Source organism: Giraffa tippelskirchi, chromosome 13, assembly GCF_054371585.1.
Source record: "Giraffa tippelskirchi isolate mGirTip1 chromosome 13, T2T-mGirTip1v1.2.pri, whole genome shotgun sequence".
In the NCBI taxonomy this organism is placed as follows: domain Eukaryota; kingdom Metazoa; phylum Chordata; class Mammalia; order Artiodactyla; family Giraffidae; genus Giraffa; species Giraffa tippelskirchi.
In genome coordinates, this window is record NC_137287.1 from 3874181 (window position 1) to 3896625 (window position 22445).

The window sequence follows — 22445 nt, forward strand, 5'->3', positions numbered from 1 at the left end:
GGGGCCACTCTCTAGCTGCGGTGCGTGGCCTTTTTGTTGCCATGGCCTCCCTTGTTGCAGAGCATGGACTCAGTCATTGTGACTCTCGGGCTTAGTTGCTCCGAAGCATGTGGGATTCTTCCTGGACTAGGGATCGAATCCATGTCCCCTCCACTGGCAGGCAGATTCTTAACCACTGGACCACCAGGGAAGTCTCAATATGTGGACTTTTATGTCTGGCTTCTCTCAGTTAGCATGTTTTCAACATTCACGTGGGCTTCCCTGGTGGCTCGGTGGTAACGAATCTGCCTACAATGCAGGAGACTTAACAGACTTCCGATCCCTGGGTTGGGAAGATCCCCTGGAGGAGGGCATGGCAACCCATTCCAGTCTTCTTGCCTGGGAAACTCCACGGACAGAGGAGCCTGGCTACGGTCCATGGGGTCGGAAGAGTCAGACATGACTTAGTGACTAAACAACAGTAGCATTCATCGAAGTTATAACACCCACAGTCAACCCTCTGTATCTGTGGGTTCTGCATCTCCAGATTTCACCAACCGTGGAACAAATACATGTGGGAAAAGTTACAGGAAGTTCCAAAAAGCAAAACTTAAAATTGGCCAGAATTCCCTGTATGTTTCAGATTCCGATTCCTTGTTGATTTGAGACATTGTAAGTATCTTCTCCCGTTTGTTACTCTTATTACTTCCGTTATATCTAGTATTGTCAGCTCCAGGTTTTCTTGATTTTGTATCATCACATTCAACGCATATGACTTTGGCTTTTGAATTTTTATTTAAGAAGTCCTTCCCTGCTCCTTGGTCAAAAGAAACCTGCGTTATCTTCTGTTAGTTCTATAATCATACCTTGCACAGTTTGGTCTTTTATCCACCTAGGGTTCATCTTTATGTGTGGCGTTACATGAGGATCAGTTTTATTTTTTTCCATACAATGCAGGAATCAGCAAATTGTTTCTGGAAAGGGCCCGATAGCAAATATTTTAGGGTTTTCAGGCCATACCGTCTCCACTGAAAGCTGAAACCCTTCAGCTCTGCTGTTGTAACTTGAAAATGGTCGTAGACAATATACACCAGTACAGGTGGCCATGTTCCCGTAAATCTTGCTTTACAAAAACAGGTGGAGGGCCAAATTTTGGGCCTTGGGCCATCACTTGCTAGTCCCTTGAGTCAGTTTTCCAAATATGTTCTATACATTTTTTTTTAATTTAAATTTTTGGCCCTGCAGCATGGGAGAGTTTAGTTCCCTGACCAGAGGAACCTGTGCCCCCTGCACTGGCAGTGTGGAGTCTTAACCACCGGACCACCAAGGAAGTCCCCATTCTATCCATTTTAATCTTCACAACAGCTCTGTGCGGTAGATGCTTTCCCCTCACTTCCTCACCCCCACCCCCTGGCCAAGCAACCCAGCTTACAGGATCTTAGTTCCCCGACTAGGGGTTGAACCTGGGCCACAACAGTGAAAGTCTAGAGTCCTAACCCCTGAACTGCCAGCAAACTCCCGGTAGCTACTATTTTTGTCTCCCATTTTACAGAGGAGGAAACTGAGACACAGAGAAATGAGTAATTGGAGAAGATCACTTGGCTGGCAGGGGGCAGAGCTGGGATTTGAATCCTGGCAGGCTGTCCGCAGAGCCTGCCTTCCTGCCCACTTCTCTGTCTGGGGAAGGAGGGGAAGGGCGTGAGGACCAGAAGTGCCCCCCCACCCCGAGTTCCCCACCCTGGCTGCTCTGGTGAGCCCCTGAGTCAGAAACTCCTCGATCTGCACCCCCTCCCCGACCAGGAACATCGACACCCTCATCGTCGACGTCTACCCGGTACTGGACACTCCGGCCAAGCAGGTCCTCTGGCAGTTCATCTACCAGCTGCTAACCTATGAGGAGCAAGAACTCTGCCAGGAGAAAATCGCCTGCTTCCTGGGCTACACGGCCATGACCGGTGAGCAGCCCCGCCCCCGGCCCCACCCACCAGGAAAGGAGCCAGACACCCGTTCTCAACTGGGACGCTTTACAGCCGCCCGGCCCCTCCCACTCGCAGACGCACCCCCGTGCTCTGTAGCTAGCATCTTCCCAGGTGGCCCAGTGGTGAAGAATCTACCTGCCAATGCAGGAAACACAAAGAGACACAGGTTCGATTTCTGGGTTGGGAAGATGCCTTGGAGTGGGAAATGGCAACCCACTCCAGTATCCTTGCCTGGAGAACCCCATGGACAGAGGAGCCTGGTGGACTATAGTCCATGGGGTCGCAGAGAGTCGGACTCGACTCCCAGGCTGGTCTCTTGCTTGGCTCCACAGATGCACTTTCCCAGCTTGATGCTTAAAGCAGCATAACCTTAGACTGTTTTTTTCTTAATGTTTATTTATTTGGCTGTGCTGGGTCTTCCCTGCGGCATGTGAACTCTTAGTTGCGGCATGTGGGATCTAGTTTCCTGACCAGGGATCGAAGCCGGGGCCCCTGCTTTGGGAACACAGAGTCTTAGCCACTCGACCACCAGGGAAGTCCCACCTTAGACTTCAAACACCCCATCTAACGCCGGGAGTCTCGGGTTTCTCACCCATGTAGTGAGGGTAACCACAGTGGCTGTGCTTTGCACCCCAGGGAAGGTGGCACAGATCAAGGAGTCCATGTGGGCACTGTTTACAGACCTGGATTGTGAGCACACAGCCAGCTCACCATGCCTGGTGGGCTCTGAAGCCTGCAGACTCACACGAGAGCCTGCGGGTCCCCTTGCAGCTTCTGACCCCCTCCCCACTGCTGTGTGTCCACCTGCCCACACCTCACACACACCTCAGCACGTGGGCCGTGGGCATCCAAAGGGGGCCAAACCTTGGGCACCTGCTCTGGACCGCCCGAACATCCCCTACGTGCTGGCCCAGGGCGCCCATTAACCCTTGTCCTGGGGACCCATGATTGGGGATTGAGGGGAGAGGGTTTGAACTCAGATGTAGACTGGGCAGCAGACGTCCCTCCCACACTTCTGCCCTGACCTGGAATCTTCCATCTCACCCCTGCGGGCAGCGGCGTCAGGTGTGGAGACCTTGGAATCACGGGGTCCTAGGCTCTCGTCATGAGAAAGGACCTGCTGGGTAGGAGGCTGTGACCCCCTCCATGTGGCCTCCATCTTCAGGCCAGCACTACCTGGGGCACCTCCTGTGCCGGGCACCCCGCTCCTCGTCCCAGGGCTCCCCCTGAAAGCAGGGCCAGGCTCACAGGTGGTGCCCTCACCCTCCCTGTGTTCGGAGGCTCCTTGTCCAGCTGAGAGGACAAGGAGCCCGTCTCCCCATGGTCTCACAGCAGAGCCAGAGCCCGAGCCGGAGCTGGAGCCGGAGCCCGAGCCAGCGCCCGAGCCCCAGACGCGCAGCTCCCTGAGGGCCTCCTCCATGTGCCGCCACAGCCTCCGCTCCCAGGGCCTGGAGGCCGCCCTTGGCTGTGGTGAGGCCCGGGACCAATGGGCTGGGAGGGCGGGGCCAGGGCTCTGTTTTCCCACCTGCAAAATGGGCTTAGCGAGATGAGACATCCCCGAATGGGCTGAGCGGGTGCCTCCGCCCCCCCCACCTGGGTCTGCAGGGCTTGGTGGTTCTTTCTCCAGGGCCTGGGCTGGGGTCTAACCCTTAGAGCTCAGAGGCGGTCACTAGACCCACCCCCTCCCCATGGTGGACTCGGCCCTCCTGATTCTCCCGGCAGGTCCTGGCGACTGTCCGGAGATGCCTCTTCCTCCCATCCCAGGCGAGCGCCAGGCTGGCGACGGCACGTCCCTCCCTGAGACCCCCAACCCCAAGATGGTGAGACCTTCTCTCTGTCCTGCTCCTGGTGTCAGCGGGGAGCTGGGAATGGGTGGCCCATGGAGCTGGGGCAGACCTTGGCTTCCCAGAGCACCCAGGCCTGCCTCTGAGGCCATGTGTGTGGGGAGGTGAGGGCCGACTGGACTCACCCACACCTCTTCCTCTCCCGGAAGATGTCAGCTGTCTATGCGGAGCTCGAGTCCCGACTGAGCAGCAGCTTCAAAGGGAAGATGGGGACCAGCTCCCGAGCCCGCGCCTCCCCGCCGCTGCCCAGCGCGGCAGGCGCAGCAGGTAGGGGCTCTCCAGCCCCGGCTCCCGAGGGCCGCTCTTGCCTCCTGGCCAGCTGGCTGGGTGTTGCCCCCACCCCCAGGCATATCCCCCGGAGCCCCTTTTTCCTCCACGGCGGTGGGACTGAATGCTGGGGAACCCGGGCAGCCTCCGTGGCTAGGGGCCATCAAGATCCACCTTGTCCTGGCCGCCCTTCCGTGTTCCCTCTCTGATCCTCACCCCCACTGTGGATCTGGAAAAGCAGAGGCCTACTCCTAAGTGTGTGTGGGGGGCGGTCCTCAGTGTGTGGCTGTTGCATAGACTAGATAGTGTGTGTTGCTCTGTGAATGGCTCAGCTGCAAAGATGGCTGCTTTCACAGCGGTTTCCCTGCAGCTCTGAAGGCAGGATCCCTGGGTGATCCTTCTGAGAGCCAAAGCCTTGCTGGGTATGGGAGATACCCCGTGAGTTTGGTCTGGAGACCCCCTCGCCCTCGCCTTGTGTTCAGTGGGTTCCGGGTGGGACCCTGGGATCCTCTCCAGGATGAGCAGGGGTCTGCCTGTCCTGGGCCCAGCGGTACGCCCTCTGTCCACTCTGGCCTCCAGTCACCCTCAGGGAAGACCTGGAGAGGCAGAGTTACCAGAGTCTTCCTGCGCTGTGTCCAGAGAGGGAAAGAAAGGTGCCCAGGGGCACAGAGCCCACCTGCCCTGGCACCCTCCCCCTAGCCTGCGCCGGAACCCAGGCACTGACCCAAGAGGGGTCCTCACGGCCCGCCCCCCACTGCAGGGCCCAGGACCCGGTCCAGCATCTCGTGGCCCAGCGAGCAGCTCCTACCCTCCCCCTGCTACTACCCGCTGTGCTCAGAGGGCCTGGCCTCCCCCAGCAGCTCCGAGTCCCACCCCTACGCCAGCCTGGACAGCAGCCGGGCACCTTCGCCACAGCCAGGCCCCGGGCCTGTCCGCACTGAGAGCCCCCCCAGCCCGGACCCCAGCCGCCGCTCGTCCAGCCGCCGGAAGCTCTTCGCCTTCTCCGGCCCTGTGCGAAGCCGGGACACCGACCGCTTCCTCGATGCGCTGAGTGAGCAGCTGGGCCCCCGGGTCACCATCGTGGAGGATTTCCTGAGCCCCGAGAATGACTATGAGGAGGTGAGCACACAGGCACGTGGGCGGGGATCCTGTAAGGGGACTGGGGTCCCCAGGGCTCCTGCCAGAGGCCTGCTGCCCTGGGGGCTGTGCCCCAGGCTCCCCCTCCCTGTCTCTCAGGACACCCCGCTCCCCAGCTGGAGCTATCCCACCCTTGGCTCAAGCTTCAACACCCCCCTACCCAAGGCCACCCCATATACCGGGTCTCAGGTTCCCTCGCCAGCTCAGGCTGTCCCACCCACAGCCTCAGGCCGACCCCCCAGACCACCTCATCCAGCCCCTGGGCCGCGCCTCCACTGCCCTGGGCCTGCCGGTCCTCCGCACCTTGGCCCCTGCCCCAGTCTCCCCCGGGGCCCCGCCTGGCCCTCCCCTCGCCTGGCTGTCTCCCCAGATGAGCTTCCACGATGACCAGGGCAGCTTCATCACCAACGAGAGAAGCAGCGCCAGCGAGTGCATCAGCAGCAGCGAGGAAGGCAGCTCCCTGACCTACTCCTCCCTCTCCGACCACATCCCCCCGCCCCCTCTCAGCCCCCCGCCCCCGCCGCCCCTGCCCTTCCACGACCCCAAGCCCAGCAGCTCCCGCACCCCGGACGGGCCCCGGGGCCCTGCTCCAGTGCTGCCCAAGCCCCTCGCCCAGCTCGGCCACCCGGTCCCCCCGCCACCCCCGCCGCCCCTACCCCCGCCCGTCCCCTGCGCACCCCCCATGCTGCCCCGGGGCCTGAGCCACCGCCGCAGCGAGACCAGCCACATGAGCGTCAAGCGCCTGCGGTGGGAGCAGGTGGAGAACTCAGAAGGCACCATCTGGGGACAGGTAGGTGACCTGGGGACCCGGAGCACGCTGCACCAGGGGCGGCAGTTCGGGTGGCAGCAGTGAAGACAAGGCCCACCTCTGGGGTGCTTCCAACATCAGCTGACCGTCCCTGGGCCCTCCCCAGCCTCGGCAGATGACAAACAAGAGCTCGGTCCAGGGACACGCTCACGCTCAGTGGTCAACACAGGTGCCGAAGCCCAGTCAGTGTCCCTGAGCTGGTGACATCCTGGGGACACCCGGAAAAGGCACCACCCTCACCCTTGAAACCTGCCATTCGAGATTTGAATGGTTCCCTTAGGCTGTTGGAGCTGAGAGACGGGCAGCTGGTTAGAGAGTCACAGACGTTTGAGCTGTCTGACAGTCTGCCGTGAGCAGTGTGTTCACAGGAGCCGAGACCAGAGGATTCTGAAAAGGGCGGCTGGTCCAAACCCCTGCACAGCAGCCTCTACCCTTTCACTTTTTGCAGTGTATTTATTTTTGGCTGTGCTGGGTCTTCACTGCTGCACGGGCTTTTCTCTAGGTGCAGAGACGGGGGCTCCTCTCTAGTTGAGGTCCGTGGGCTTCTCATCTCAGTGGCTTCTCTTGTGGTGGAGCAGAAGCTCTAGGGTGTCCTGGCTTCGGTCGTTGCCGCAAATGGGCTCAGCAGTTGCAGCTTCCGGGTTCTAGAGCACAGGTTCAATGGTTGTGGCGAATGGGCTTCGTTGCTCTACGGCATGTGGTGTCTTCCCCAATCAGGGATCGAACCATCTCTCCTGCATTGGCAGGTGGATTCTTTACCACTGAGCCACCAGGGAAGCCCCCACCCCTTCACTCTGATGCTCAAGTTTCCTCCCAAACAGCACTGCCAATATTTACTTGACCACCTTCACTCACTACCTGCCGAGACATCCCTTTCCTCACTGGACAGTTTTCACCAGCCATCCTTACCTTGCTCTGGAATTTCTGGCTCACCAGGATTCCCATGCCCTGCTTTCTGTCCCGCCCTTTGAAATCAGGCAGGGCAGGTATATTTCCTTATCCACAGGCCAACCAGCCCGTCGGATGAGCAAGGTTCACCCCATCCCTGTTCTTTGGGTCACTGCCCTAGAACGTGGTTCCTAGCCCGACAGTCTGTCAAAGGGCAGGCCCCAAATGGAACTCCCAGAGGGGCTTCACCAGTTCAGAGAAAACATGGCCCTCATCCCCTCTGACCTGGACATCACCCTCCTCCTCATTTGGCCAAGAAACCCTCCGGCTTCTGGGGCTGCCCCATCTCAGTACTTGTTCCCTCCATCATCCTCCACCCTAGTCCCCTTCTCTTCCTGGGACGCCTAGTAACATGTCCTTATTGCAGCCACTCTCCGTTGGAGCATGCTTGTCATTTTTTCCCCCATTGCCACCTCCTGGGTCCCGATTCCATCTCCTGCCTTCCCAGCCAAGTTGGCATCAGCCCACATCTCCAGGGAACCTTCTCATGTTACTAATAAGGATGGTCAGCAGGACAAAGTCATGAACAGGGACCTGCTGGGCCCCCTGGAGACTCCTACCAGCCTCAGATGGGCCTTGCAGCCTTGCCCTGCAGAGTGATCCTTCCCCTGGTTTACTGCAATGGACACAGGGACACGGGTAAGGCATCTGGCCAAGCCCCTGCAGCCATGGGCCTTCTAGATTGTCACCTCTCATCCGGATCAGTCATCACAGCCACCTAGCCAGTTCCTAGACTCTGGCACTTCCTTGCTTCTGTTTCACCAGCTTCGGGGACCCAGGGCAGCTCTGGTGAACTCACTGCCAGCAAAGGACACCTCAGAGCAGACCCGGAACCCTTGGCCACCTTCTTAAGCCTCCTTGGGTGGCTCCAGCCCCTTTACAACCCCTGTACCCCCTGCTCCAGTGCAACTTGCTGGCTTCTGCGTGAAGAGTGTTCCAGGTCTGAGGGTTGTTGACCACAAGAGGAGCCGGCTCACCACCCAATGATAACTTGGATGATTTATCAATGGCTTCTTCTGCAGTCTGCTCTCGTCCCCGGGTTCATGCCAGGGCTTGGTGGAGGCTCTCCCTCCGGGAGCACCCAGGGCTGCCCTCAGAGGGTGGGGGGCGGTGGGGGATCACAGTCCAGCTGCCAGTGCTGTTGCTCACTCTGAACCTCCCCCTCCCTTGCAGCTCGGGGAAGACTCTGACTACGATAAGCTGAGCGACATGGTGAAATATCTCGACCTGGAGCTCCACTTTGGCACCCAGAAAGCTGCCAGTGAGTGGTGCGAGGGGCCTAGGGGAGCCCCGACACCAGGTTCTGCGGTAGCCCACCCACTGCCTTCTGTGGGGGTCCCAGGGCTTAGAGTTGCCGAGGTCTGAACAAACTGCCCTTTACTTCCTGGGTCCCTGAATTATTTATTGTCTCAGAGCCTCAGTTTCCCCACTCAATATTGGAGATCGTAATAACTGGCGTTTATCGTATGCTTACCAAATGCCACACACCCTCGTTTCTACATTAATCCTGTGACAATCGTGTAAGGTGGGGGCTGTGATCATCCCAACTTCCTGATGAGGAAGCATAGAGAGGCCAGGTAATTTGTTCAAAGTCAGAATCAGGTAGACAGATACCCCGTCCAGCCTCTCTCTCTCCCCTAACCCCACTCTGCGTGTCTCCCTGTAGTTGGGATACTGTGTGTGCACAGAGCGGTCCTAGGATGGAAGAGGGAGACTGTTGTCCTTCCAGGCAGCATCTACAGTCACCAGGTGGCTGGTTCTCCTTATGGGGCCAGCTCAGGCCCAAGGGCCCAGGGGAGAGAGGAGAGGACGGGAGAGGGACGTACACACAGCACACACACCAGGTGTGCCAGGCTGGACTCCAGAGTCCGTGAGTGAGGAGAGTGTGGACACCTGGAGCTGACTGAGTCAAGTCCGTGGTCGGGGACCTCGGGACTGTGGGGTGTGGCCACACCCCTCCGGGGCCCTCTCCCAGCAGCCTCAGCCTAGCCTCCCCTTCCTAAACCATCCGTTTCCCTTCCAGAGCCGGTGCCGGGGCCTGAGCCCTTCAGGAAGAAGGAGGTGGTGGAGATCCTGTCCCACAAGAAGGCCTACAATACCTGTGAGGGGCTGCGGAGGCCCAGGGGGTGCGGGTGGGGGCAGGACAGGACCCCTCGGGGCCGCAGAGCCTCGGATCCACCCCAGTGGATAATAGAGATCGGGCCTTGGTGGCCCCCAGCACCTGCCGCCGGGCTCCGTGAACGCTCGCTCCCAGGTGCGGCTGCCAGCCGGGTCCCCTCGGCGCGGGTGCCGGCCTTGGCTCTGCCCCCATCATGTGATGGCTCCCAGTTCTGGCCCTGCCTCCAGCCGCATCCTCTGCTCGCCCCTTTAAGACCCTCGCTAGTTCCCCGGCCCCAGCTTCACAGTTCAGTTCAGTCGCAGTCGTGTCCGACTCTTTGCGACCCCTTGAACTACAGCACGCCAGGCCTCCCGGTCCATCACCAACTCCCGGAATCTACCCAAACTCATGTCCATCGAGTCGGTGATGCCATCCAACCATCTCATCCTCTGTCATCCCCTTCTCCACTCGCCTTCCATCTTGCCCAGCATCAGGGTCTTTTCCAATGAATCAGTTCTTCGCATCAAGTGGCCAAAGTATTGGAGTTTCAGCTTCAGCATCAGTCCTTCCAGTGAATATTCAGGACTGATCTCCTTTAGGATTCACTGGTTGGATCTACTTGCAGCTCCACAGGCCCCACTCAATCTAGGTCTGTCCCCTGGAGAACCCTTCCCTCGCCCTTTCAAGGTCGCAGGACGGATCCTCTGGTCCTCTGGGCCGGCTCCTGCCCCGCCCCGACCACGCCCAGCAGCCCCGGTCCCGCCCCGCTCACCCAGTGGCCCCGCCCCGCTCACCCAGTGGCCCCGCCCCGGCCCCGCCCAGCAGCCCCGGCCTCGCCCCGCTCACCCGCGGCCCGGCCCACAGCCATCCTGCTGGCGCACCTGAAGCTGAACCCGGCCGAGCTGCGGCAGGTGCTCATGAGCATGGAGCCCCGGCGCCTGGAGCCCGCGCACCTCGCGCAGCTGCTGCTCTTCGCGCCCGACGCCGACGAGGAGCAGCGCTACCAGGCCTACCGCGAGGCGCCGGGCCGCCTCAGCGAGCCCGACCAGTTCGTCTTGCAGGTGCTGCGGCCGGTCCCGCCCCCCTCCCGGGCGGCTCCCTCTATCGCTCCTGTATCGCGCCCCCCTCCCTCTATCGGCCTCCTCTATCGCGGCTCTCTCTTTTTGTGCGTGCGTCCCGCTCCCCTCCCGGCCCCGCGCTCACACTTCTGAGTCTTACACCTTGAACGGCCAGGTCTCACTCGGGGCCCAGGGGAGATGGGATGAGGGTGCTCCCTAGAGGTCGTGCTTATTTTCCTAAGGGGATGCCGGGCCGCGCGCTGACCCCACGCCAGGCAGCCCCGGGGCGGGGTTTCCCGGCGGCGTGGATGAATGCTGACCGTGTGTTTCTGGTAGATGCTGTCGGTTCCCGAATACAAGACCCGCCTGCGCAGCCTCCACTTCCAGGCCACACTCCAGGAGAAGACAGAGGAGATCCGGGGCAGCCTGGAGTGCTTGCGCCAGGCCTCCCTCGAGCTCAAGAACAGCCGGAAGCTTGCCAAGATCCTGGAGGTCAGGGCCACCCCCCTTTCAGATCAGTCTGCCTACCCCTCTGCCCCATGGGGCTTCCAGCCTGGAGGCCCTTCCCTGGAGGGGCCAGGGAGTGGGGGAGGACCTGCCCTCTGGTTCTCTCCCCAGTTTGTTTTGGCCATGGGCAACTATCTCAACGATGGACAGCCTCAAACCAACAAGACCACGGGCTTCAAGATCAACTTCCTGACGGAGGTGAGGGGGCCAGTCAGGTAGTTGTCCATCTGTTTGCTGTACCACTGAGGCTCCCGGGCAGGAAGAGCTGGCTACCTGAAGCCAGCATGTAACAGAAGCAAAGGTTGGGGCTTGAAAGGGTGGGGAGGCAAGGTGGCTTCTCCAGGCCTTGGAGAGACGGAGTTGGGGGCGGGGGGGAACAGGAGAGAAGGCTCCAGGAGGAAGGGGAGAGTCCCACCTGGTGGATTCTGTGCCCTCGACACCAGAACCACCATCAGGCCAGTCCTACCCCAGCAAGATCTAGAACCAGAGAAAGGACAACTCAAATATCCAGCCTTCCCCCTGTGTGTCTGGGACTTTCCACCAAAACACCTTTGGTTGCTTTTTAAAAGAGGAAGGACAACTCCATTTATAGATATGAATGGTTTAGGGTGTCTGAGGCTCAGCTGGGCCACAGGTGGTTCCAGAAAACCACAAAAGGGAAAAACCGTGAGTGATGCTCCCCACTTTCGTGGGGTTAGAAAATCTTGGGCTCCATCTGCTGACAAGAACAAACTCACAAGGACCAAAAAGAACTTAGGGGCCTCTCCTACCTGGGGATGGGGAGGACTGGTTCCTGGGGGAGGGGGGTGTCTCAAAGATCTGGGCCAGGGGACAAGCTCGTGACATCCCAGCAGATAAGAGCTTCAGAGTAAGGACTACTAGCCGTCGGTTTATAAGCTTCAGAGTTGGCAAGTGTCAGGGGCGGGGAACTGAGCCCCTGTGATCAGGAGTCAGACAGGGTCCTGGAGGAGGATGTGTGTTGGGGTCACTTGCAGCTGAACTCCACCAAGACGGTGGATGGGAAGTCCACCTTCCTGCACATCCTCGCCAAATCTCTGAGCCAGCACTTCCCGGAACTCCTGGGCTTTGCTCAGGACCTCCCCACCGTGCCCCTGGCTGCCAAAGGTAAGCTGGGTGGGTGGGTGGGGAGGCAGATCCCCCACTGTCCTGGGCTGGCCTCATGGGGCAGCCCCCATGAGGCTCTATTGCCTTGCCTATAGTGAACCAACGGGCCCTGACCAGCGACTTGGCTGACCTCCACGGCACCATCAGTGAGATCCAGGCCGCGTGCCAGAGCATGTCCCCCTCCAGCGAGGACAAGTTTGCCGTGGTCATGGCGGTATCCTGTCCCAGGGCCACGGTGGACTCGGGCAGGGTGGGGGTCAGGGAGAGCTGGCCATCGCTCCACTGACCGCTGCAGACCTCGTGTCCTGGCAGAGAGTCTGGGCGGAGGCTGCTGTGGGTGCAGGGGTTCTAGAAGAAGGTCCATCTTAGGTCATTTAGAATCTAAGCACTAATGCCGAGGCTGTGTGTAACTGAGAAGGAGCCCTTCTGATTGGCCTAAAGCCACTCCCTTGCCCCTTCTGTTCTTGGGGGGGGGGGGGAAGTGCGGGCAGCAGAGCCCAGACTGAGGTCACAAGATACAAGGAGAGGTTTGTCATGTCTGACTAGCCAAAGGCAATCAGGAGAGAAAATGTAGTAACAAATGCTATAGATTAAAAAAAAAAAAAAAGGCCAGAGAGGGAGAACAGCCTAGTGAATGGTAAGGGGCCCGTCTGTGGGTGGTTGGGGAAGAGAGGGTGGTAGCCTCTGGGCAGAGCCAGGAGAGCAGAGAGAGCTCCTCCACAGAGAGGGGAGCAAGTGAGTGGCCTGAGGCTGGGCTGGGTGTGGCGGGTGTCAGGACAAGCCAAGAGGGCAGTGGGCAAAGTGTCAGGAGCCTCTGACGGGGGGCATGGTGCCCAGGAGAGCAAAGAGCCCCGGGGCAGTAAGGCCGCTGGCTTGGTTCACTGCCGGACTACCTGCCCCAGGGGCCCGGAGCCATTTCCTTAACAGAGGCCGTCAGTCTTTCCTGGAGACGGCTCAGCCATTGCTGCGGGCGCTGGACGGGCTGCAGCGAGAGGCCATGGAGGAGCTGGGCAAAGCTCTGGCCTTCTTCGGGGAAGATTCCAAAGCCACCACCTCCGAGGCTTTCTTCGGCATCTTCTCAGAGTTCATGAGCAAGTTCGAGGTGAGACCCGGTGGGAGGCTCTGGGAGAGGGCAGGCCCCGAAGTCAAAGGAAGGGGGATGCAGTGTGAAGCCGGAGGTGGGAAAGGGCCCTGGTGAAGGACACGCCCCCACCTGGGCGGGGCCATAGGTCCGCCCGGGCCGTGGGTGGGGGTCGGGAGGGGGCTCGGGGACGGCTGACCGAGCCCCTCCCCACGTGCTCCTCGTCCCCAGCGAGCGCTCGGCGACCTGCAGGCAGCCGAGGGCCCGCGCAGCTCGGGGATGGTTTCGCCCCTGGCCTGGTGACAGCGGCGGCCAGCGCGCGGAGACGGACGCCCGAGGCTGCGCCCGAGAGGGTCGCGCGGACGCCGCCCCGCATGGCCCCGAGCAGTCCGGGTGCGGAGTGGGGCCCAGCCACCCGCGCGTCTCCAGCTACCTCAGCCGTCCAGCTCCAGCTGCCCGCGAAGGTGCGGGGACCCCTTCTCAGGGCCGAGCCGGGGCGCCAAGAGTTGAGGGCGCGGGGCCGACTTCCCGCGCTTCCTTATTCCCCTCCCCGCCCACCCCGCTCTCGGCCGTCAGGACATCAGGGTCCGGGGAGGTGAGGACACCGAGAGCGGTGTCCGCGCACTAGGGCAGCCTCTTGGCCTGACTGTACCCGGCCCCAAGCAAGGACGTCTGAACCTTTCCCGAGCCTGCTCCGAATGCGCCCAGGAGACTTTCTCACGGAGCCCGCAGACCTCGGACTTTGGAGAAGAAGGCAGACGCCCCTGAACAAGCCACACCTGGGGCTGTTTGGAAGAAGGCTGGCCGGCTGGAAGGGGAGCCCCGAGTGCAGGGACCTGGTGGCAGGGGCGGGGCGGGGGGGGGGAGTGTGCACCTAGGCTCAGCCTCGAAATCCGGAGGAAGCTTGAGTCCACTGCAGCCCAGAACCAAGGCAGGCAGGTTGGAGGGCAGCTGGGCAGAGATACAGGAAAGGACTCACAAGATCCTCTATGGCAAGATCCTCTATGGCAGACTGCAGAACTGAGGTTTTTATCCCACCGGGAAACTTAAATCCAGTTTAGAAGTGGTCACTTGGAAGTGGGGAGTCTGGGAGTGGCAGGGGGACGTCAAGTAGGGGCTGAGAGAACAGAAAGGTGTTTAGGTGATGGATAAACAGGACTTAGTGGCCGGTTGCCAGGCTTTTCTCCTGGGTGGGTGGTGGTGATGTTGCCTAGAACAGGCTGCATTCAGATGGTAACCCCATCTGGGACAGATTTGGGGTCCCAGAGTCGGTTTTACCTGTATATCTTTGGATGCAGGGGGGAGTTACCTGGATGCTGGGAGCAGGGCGGGTGCTGGGGGCATCCTTTTCCTTTCTTTGTTCCATCCTTTCCATTCTCCAGTTGAGTCGGCAGCTTCCAGCTACCTCTTGCCCTGACTTTTTTCCAGAGAAGCCTGAAACGGGCTTTAGAGCCCATCCTTTGGGCTGTTCTTTCTCCCACCGTGACTGAGTAGCTGGTGTTGCTCCTGGACAGCGTTGGGGACCCATTCAGTTCTTCCCAGGGTCCCACCAGCCCATCTTTGAGACCACGTATGTTCTGTCTTTGTTTCCCACTCACAGCCACCATATAGAAATGTCTAAACCAAACTGTGTGATTCAGGTGGGAGATATGTGCCCAGATGTGGCTCGTGGAGGGCATTTCTCCCCAGCAGCTTAAGCTGGATGAGTTTCGTAAGTTCCCAAAGCCTTTGTCTATGAGAAACATGTTGGAAGGTCCATTAAAATCCCTGTTTGAGGTCTGTAGAGACTAGAGACTGCACCGGCTGTGAACAAGCATGACCCTCCAGCCCCTGGATGGAATTTTTCCTGCAAACCAGAAACCTCTCCAGAAGCCCCATGCCAGGGGACCCAGATTGACAAGCCAATCACTGGCTGGGTTTTCTCCCCATAATGCCTTGTGTGTGCGCTCAGTTGCTCAGCCATGTCCAACTCTTTGCCTGTGGACTGTAGCCGCCAGGCTCCTCTGTCCGTGGGATTTTCCAGGCAAAAATACTGGAGTGGGTTGCCATTCCCTTCTCCAGGGGATCTTCCCAACCCAGGGATCGAACCTAGATCTCCTGCATTGTGGGCAGATTCTTTACCATCTGAGCCACCAGGGGAGCCGATAATGCCTTGTAACTGTTACCTATTTCCCACACAGTGCTGTGTAACAAACTGTCCCAAAACTCAGTGACTTAAAATAGCAGTCACCACCATTCTTGAGTCCATGGGTCACCTGGGAAGTTCTAATCTGAGCTGGTCTCAGTGGACTTACTCATGTGTCTGTGGGCATCTGTGAGTCAGTGGTCAGCTTTGATAGTCACGCAGGGCTCTTTCCACTTTGGGGGCCTTGGCTGGGACCATTGAGATAGCTTGTGTGGTCCCTTCTCCAGCCAAATAGCCAGGACAGTTCACATGGTGAAGGCAAGGGCCCAGGAGAACAAGCAAAGGCAGAGAAAAGCCCTGGAAGCCTAACCTCAGAACTACCACACCACCCCTTCTGCCACATTCTATTGTCAAAGCCAGTGACGATCCCAGCCCAGATTCTAGGGGAGCGGGGATGGGTGGGTGGGAGAAAGTCTCTCAGTCATGTCCAACTCTTTGAGACCCCATGGACTACATAATCCATGGAATTCTCCAGGCCAGAATACTGGAGTGGGTAGCCTTTCCCTTCTCCAGGGGATCTCCCCAATGCAGGGATCGAACCCCCAGGTCTCCCGCGTTGCAGGCAGATTCTTTACCAGCTGAGCCACAAGGGAAGCCCCTCTTGATGAGAGATGCTGCAAACCCACAAGGCAGAGGGTGTGGGCTCAGGGTCAGGTAGAGTCAGAGCCATTGTCACCATCAGTCTGCCATATACATCCATGGCCAGGCATCCTGGGAAACCTCCCAGCCTCCTTGCAATCCTCAGAGGCCCCTGTCCTCCCTGGACCCAGCATAGCACTGCTCACCCTCCTCATGTGTCCTCCAAGCATCATGCTTTTCCTCCAGTCTTGCCTAGTTGCCCTTGAGTCACCTGACCCCTCTCCAGATGCTCTCAGTCTGGGGGCAACGGTGATCTGTGCCTGCCTAGTGGCCAGTGTCCCTTCTGCTGGGGAAAGCTTCCTATTTCTCCTTTGGGAAATTACCCTCCTCTGCCCCCAGGCCTTGGAATGTTGCTAAGTGGATAAGACTGGTCTTGGGACTCTGGCCAGGTGGCTCAGAGTCAATTCAGACTCAAGTTAGAAGTGTTTGGAAAGGAAGCCCCTTTCTTCTGGATGAATCATTGGCTGCATAGAGGGTGGCATCCTGGAAGGAGCTGCCAGGACCACCATGTAGAAGGTATCTGCCTGGGTGTAAACCAGTACAGAAGGAAAGGAGAGAAAGGTGAGAAGACCACTCTGGCCATCTCCTTGCCCCTGAATCCAACTGTGCCTGAAGCAGACATCCCGACTTCCCAATTTCCAAGCTGACAAATTGCCCCCCTCCCACCGTTTGTAAATTTTTTTAAATTTCTTTTAGTTTTTTGGCTCAGGCTGGTTTGAATGGGTTTCTGTCACTTGCAACACAAAGAGGGTGAACCAACCAACAGATGGTTACAGACGTCCAGTATCTTGACATTCTCAGTGCATTCTCTTCATTCACAAATGCATTCGCCGGTCTGACTGCCTCCCACGTGCCAGGCACAACGCTGCGCGCAGATGTCTTGTAGGCCGGCCTCTCTGAGTCTGGTTTCCCAGGGTCATATTTCACAGTGATTCTTCACTTGAGTCACCACGAAGCCCTACATGTGAGCCAACTTGTGTGCCATACCCCAGTCCCTGCCCCGTTTCCTCACCAAATGACGAAGTGTGACAAGCAGGAATGGATTTCCTTCTCAATAATACTACAAAACAGCGCGGCCCAATCACACACCACCTTCTCTAGTAACGTCAGGTGACGGTTACTAGGCAGCGTGCTCCAGGCTTCTATATATATCCCTTTACGTTCACAGAGACCCTCTGAGGTGGGTTTTGTTAACTTCTTTTTACAAATAAAACATCTGAAACTCAGGAAGGTTATGTGACTTGCTGGATGGAAAGTCAAGTCTGTCTAAATCCCAAGCCCATCCTCTGAGTGTGCTTAATGTGATTTTTCAAAACGTCTATGAGTGTGCCAAGAGCCACTGATGCTGGTAACGTCAACAGAAAGACAACCCTACCTCTTTTCCCAGCCCGTTCTGTTCCTCTCTGCTCAGGCTGCCCCAGCAAATACCATAGGCTGAGCGGCTTGAATGAAAGCATGCGTGCATGCTTAGTCACGTCCAACTCTTTGCGACCCCATGAACTGTAGCCCACCAGGCCCACCAGGCTCCTCTGTCCATGTGTTTCTCCAGGCAAGAATACTGAAGTGGGTTGTCATTTCCTCCTCCAAGGGCCCTTCCCAATCCAGGGATCGAACCCGTGTCTCTTGTGTCTCCTGCAGACATTTTTTCCCTCACAGCCCTAGAGGCTGGAAGTCCAAGATCAATGTCTCAGCAGGTTGGCTTTCTCCCGAGCCTGCTCTCCTTGGCTTGTAGGTGGCCGCTTCTCAGTGTCCTCACATGGCCTTTTCTCTGTGCATTCCTATCTCTTCTTATAGTGACACCAGTCCCACTGGATTAGAGTTCCATCCTTATGATTCCTTTAAGCTTAAGTATTGGGTTGGCCAAAAGGTTTGTACGGGTTTTTCTGTACGCTATAATGGAAAAACCCCAACGAACTTATTGGCCAACCCAATACCTCCTTAAAGAACTTATGTCCAAATGCAGTCACCTTCTGAGGTGTTGGGGGCTAGGACTTCCACACAGGCATTTGGGGAGGGAGACATAGTTCAGCCCATGTTACCTCCTTATCAGGTGCCATGGATCTAACAGTGCTGGTTCCAAGGAAGCCACGGAGATCTGAGTTCAGCTGATGCTCCAGAGAGAGAGGATTCAGGCGAGCAGGCTTTCTCCCCTCCTCCCCCATCTGCACACTTCTGTGTCCCTGCGCTCACCTTCATCCCATACCATCCAGGCCTTGCTCTCAGCTCCAATCTGTAGCTAATTCTTTGTCCCATATCCCCGCCTCCCTAAGCTCCCAGGGGTTCCAACGCACCTGTGACCACAAAGCATTTTCCACTGGCTCTTTCCTCTTCGCCAATAAACACCCCTCTACCTGCAGCCCTCAAAGAAGAGTCTAGAGCCCAGTGGCTCGGGTCCCCTCACTCCCTCCTTTAGACCAAATCTTGCAGAGCTGTTGAAGCATCTTGTCTACACTCACTGCCTCTGCACCCTCGCCATCCACTCACCGCTCAGCACCAGGCAGCCTGGCTTTCTCTGCCATCATTCCTGCAGCTGCCGTCACCCCAACCAGGAAACCACAGGAAGTGCTCATTATCTCTATCTTCATTGACCTTTATTTAAGCAGCACTGTTTGCCCTCCCTTGGCAAATTCTCACACACCCAGGCTTCAGCTAGCAGATGTCTAGTCACTGATAACCCATTCGTCAGCCTGACTTCCCATCAGCCCGGCTGCTTCTGGCCTTTGCCTCCAGCAAGGGTTCCATAATTGCCCATTAAATTAAACCGAAATAACTTCAAGGTGAGGGTGACCAAGCTGTTCAGGAAAAATGAGTGTCTCCTTTCCATGAAACATTTTGGCCACGTGGATGCAAAGCCCTAAGGCCAAGGTTTGTGGAGGGAAGGTCCACGGAGGCTGGACGAGGAATGCAGCCTGCAGAGGAGCCAGGAAACAATGCACGGCCAAGGATGACAGGTGACAGACGTGGAGGAGCAGGCAGGGGCCATAGGGAGGACTGGAGAGCAGATGCCCTGTCTGCCCGCATTGGGGGGCAGGGGGACTCCGCCCCCTCCAGCCAGTGGACTTCCGTTTGGGAAGGCAGGACTTGCATTACCTGGTCCTCAGACTTTCTCAAAGGAAGATAGAAATCCAGATTGTTATTTCAAATGTCCTAATGAAATGATGGCAACCAATTCAAAACTTTAAGGGAGATGATAAGTTATGAGCCAAAGAAACCATTTCTGTGAGCCAGGTGGAGCCCAGCTGTGAGTTCGCAGCCCCTGAAATTAAGCATCTCGGTCACTTGACTCAGACTACCCTGGAGTGGAGGGGAGTACTCCCTCAAAAGGGATTTGATTCATTAGTAAATGTTAGCAAGGGAGGTGTTTGAGGCTAGTTGGCAGTTCTGGCTTCTGGATGGAAAAGTGCTAATTATTTTGAAGATGCCCTTTGTTTTCGGAAATTCACCCAGATTATGGGCCATTTGGTCACAGAACCCTTGGGTCAGGAAGATCCCCCAGAGAAGGAAATGGCAACCCATTCCAGTACTCTTGCCTGGAAAAGCCCATGGATGGAGGAGCCTGGTGGGCTACATTGTATAATGATCGCAGAGTTGGACACGACTGAGCACGCATGCATGCAAAGGCAGGACCCACACAGTGTTTGGTGGCAGGGGTGTGGGGACTGTGATGTCACCATGAAGCCAAGGGTCTGTTTGGTTGTACAAGTTAGCAAAATCTTTATCTTGATTGTGCTCTAAGAGGTAGTGAAGATATTTTAAAGATATTTTAACTGGAGTCCTGACGTCCCCAGCGTTGAATAAAAGCACTGGTTGTGTGTTCTTGGACCTTGCAGAGTTAGTGGGGAGGTTTCCACAGAAGGAAAATGTCCAGCCAGCACCTAGGAGCTAGAAAGCCTGGCCATTACAGAAGGGGAGAGCCCTCTGGGGTGGAGTTGGGGTCTCCCCCACTAGCAGGAAGTACGCTGGGCCCTGGGGAAGAGGCCCCGAAGTGGAATTACAGCTTCAATCTGGAAGCCCTGCCCTCCTGCTCTGAGCTCTGCGCAGACACCATCATGTGACCTCACTTGTGTCGGCAGGACTTGTATGTGCGTGTTGTATTAAGTGATTCAGAGAACACAAATAGGGCAGAAGTGATGGCTCTGAGCACAAAAACTGGGCCCAGGTGTCAGAACAGATTTCCAGCAACATCCTTCAGGGATCCCCCAGAAGCTCCTTAAGGAGGGGAACCCCGGGAGAGAGACTGGATTTCCTGCCAATGTAAGCCATTTCATTTGTTTTACCATTTCTAAGTGTCTGTTATCAGCCATTGAATCTGCTTCATAAGAAAGTTATCCTCAGATCATCAAGGGTCTTTAAGCAATCATTCATCCTGACTGGTAAAGGCATTTGGTGGTGCTAGTGGTAAAGAATCTGTCTGCCAATGCAGCAGACTCAAGAGATGAGGGTTTGAGCCATGGGTGAGGAAGATCCCCTGAGTAGGAAATGGCAGCCCACTCCAGTATTCTCGCCTGGAAAAAGTCCATGGGCAGAGGAGCCTGGCAGGCTACAGCCCATGAGACTGCAAAGAGTGGGACATGATTGAGTACTTGTCAACAGCAGCATTCTCATCAAATAATTTTATACTATTCAAACGTGTGTATCTGCATATGTGTGTGTATCCCCACATAGTCTTTCCACGGGCTCGGATACATAATACGCAGAAATAAATCTCAGATCTGACCTCATACCCATTCAGAGATGCACATTTTCACAACAAACTTACGTGCAAAAGGAAGAAGAGGGGAATTCCCCGGAGGCCCAGTGGTTAGGACTTCTCCTTCCAATACAGTGGGTGCAGGTTAGATCTCTGGCCACAGAGCTAAGATCCCACATGCCTCCAGGCCAAAAAAAAAACCAGAAACATAAAGCAGAAGCAATGTTGTAACAAATTCAATAAAGAATTTAAGATGGTCCACATCAAAAAAATCTTTAAAGAAACAAGAAGAGAAGAAGGAGCACAATTTCATGTCATTCTATTACTCAGCAAACTGAAATGTGTACAGAAGGTGTGGACAATGCTTACTTAGGACTGAAAGTCTATCTCCGAAGCTCAGGAAGAGAGTGAAAAGAAATTACAAATCTCTTAGGTATGACTGTCAGTACGAGCCAACATGCCATGATTTTTTAGCAAAAAACAAAAAAAATCTTGCAAAGTCTACTCTGTATGTACTAATAGAAATACACACATAACTCTACCCAAAATGGATGGGGAGATGGAAAGAGGACAGACCGCGTTTTCAAAGCATCTGGATATTTTCAGTGTTTAAATGTGTATTGCTCTGATAGAATATCACTTTATGCATTTATCTCTAAGAATGTTAAGTGGTCATGTGCTCTGAATCTTTTTCGCTTACAGAAGAAAAAAAAAAAAGAAGAAGTGACAGGAGCCCAGTCATTGCCAAAATGCACAAGTATGTGCTGTATGTAAATGTTTACACAATATGGCAACTTCTCACTATACAAATCAATTGGTTTTACAATGGTCTGGTTGCCAGTAAGTGACCCCCAATATTGAGTAGTCTCAGACTTTGGCCCTTCCCAGTCAGTGGAAGTATTTGAAATACAAAACTTGCAGTTTCGGTAACTTACACATTAGTTACCCAAAGCATCTAAGAGTCCCCCAAAGTATCAACAAATTAGCAGATGTACCCCTGTATCAAGAATATAGACCCATTTCTCATTTGCTCAAGAAATTCATTGCAAAAAAAAAAATTCGTCACAAAATCTCAATTAGCTTTTTCTTATACCAAGTGATATTTCTGGAAAATGCTGTGTAAATGGACACTAATAATGAACTAATAATGAACACTAATAATAATGCTGGTTCAGGAGCCAAATTACTGAGTCATAAGGGATCACCAGCGCGGGAGACATTTTTTGCCAGTTTCTTTTCATGCCTTGAAAAACTCCGTCCTGGCCCATGGTCCCCTCGCTGCCGAGTTTCTGCCAAATGACAGGCTGGCTGCTGGGTTCTTGTGCTTTCCTGGGACTCCCAAAGTCTCCACCTCCGCAGAATTCTTGTCTTCACATCCTCTCTCTTGCTTCTCCAGCCTTCCTTCTGGGACCCTTTTCATTCTTCCTCAAGTCCTTTTTTTTTAACTTTAGATATGTTTTTTTCTTTTGTAGTGAGGATCTGTTGGTAGTAAACACTTTCAGGTTTTGCACCTGAGAATGCCTTTGTAATCAGTTCTTGAAAGATAGTTTTAGTGGATATACCACTGTAGGTTGACAGTTACATTTTCTCATCCATTTGAAGGTGTTATTACACTGACTTCTGACTTCCAGTTTTGGTATGGAGAAGTCAGCAGTGAGTCTGATTATCATTCCATGGCAAAAGGTAGGTGTACTCATTTCCTGGAACTGCACTACCAAACTGCCAGCAACTGGGTGGCTTAAAATAACAGAAATGTGCTCCCTCACGGTTTGAAAGACCAGAAGTCCAAATTCAAGTCAGGAGGGTTTCCTCCCTTCTAGCCTCTGATGGTTACCAGGCCACCGGTAATCCTTGGCATTTCCTGGCTCGTAGATGCCGCACACCATCCTCCACCATCACGTAGTATTTTCCTTGCCTGTCAGTATCTTCACATGAGAGTGTGTGTGTGTGTGTGTGTGTGTGTGTGTGTGTGTGTGTGTGTATGTGACTGCATCTCTGTGTTTCTTATAAGAGCACTAGTCATTGGATTAGGACCCACCCTAATCCAATATGACCTCACTTTAACGAATCATATCTGCAAAGACCCTGTTGTCACACTTG

General features: G+C 55.8%; 1 protein-coding gene across 7 annotated transcripts in view; it reads left to right on the forward strand.

Moving 5' to 3' along the window:
• GRID2IP (Grid2 interacting protein) overlaps positions 1 to 14610 on the forward strand; it is a 57181-nt gene extending 42571 nt beyond the window's left edge. For 3 of the 7 annotated variants that reach the window (XM_081552764.1, XM_081552767.1, XM_081552769.1), the window contains 15 exons: positions 1780 to 1934; positions 3291 to 3428; positions 3681 to 3778; positions 3952 to 4069; positions 4830 to 5188; positions 5577 to 5996; positions 8136 to 8223; positions 8986 to 9063; positions 9925 to 10121; positions 10455 to 10610; positions 10737 to 10823; positions 11621 to 11750; positions 11846 to 11964; positions 12688 to 12852; positions 13063 to 14610. In XM_081552764.1, coding sequence (XP_081408890.1) covers positions 1780 to 1934; positions 3291 to 3428; positions 3681 to 3778; positions 3952 to 4069; positions 4830 to 5188; positions 5577 to 5996; positions 8136 to 8223; positions 8986 to 9063; positions 9925 to 10121; positions 10455 to 10610; positions 10737 to 10823; positions 11621 to 11750; positions 11846 to 11964; positions 12688 to 12852; positions 13063 to 13134 — 2380 coding nt within the window. In that variant the 3' untranslated portion in view covers positions 13135 to 14610. The remainder of the gene's footprint in view (positions 1 to 1779; positions 1935 to 3290; positions 3429 to 3680; positions 3779 to 3951; positions 4070 to 4829; positions 5189 to 5576; positions 5997 to 8135; positions 8224 to 8985; positions 9064 to 9924; positions 10122 to 10454; positions 10611 to 10736; positions 10824 to 11620; positions 11751 to 11845; positions 11965 to 12687; positions 12853 to 13062) is intronic. The other 4 variants (XM_081552765.1, XM_081552768.1, XM_081552766.1 and 1 more) reach the window with 2 other exon arrangements.
• The last annotated feature ends 7835 nt before the right edge of the window (positions 14611 to 22445 follow it).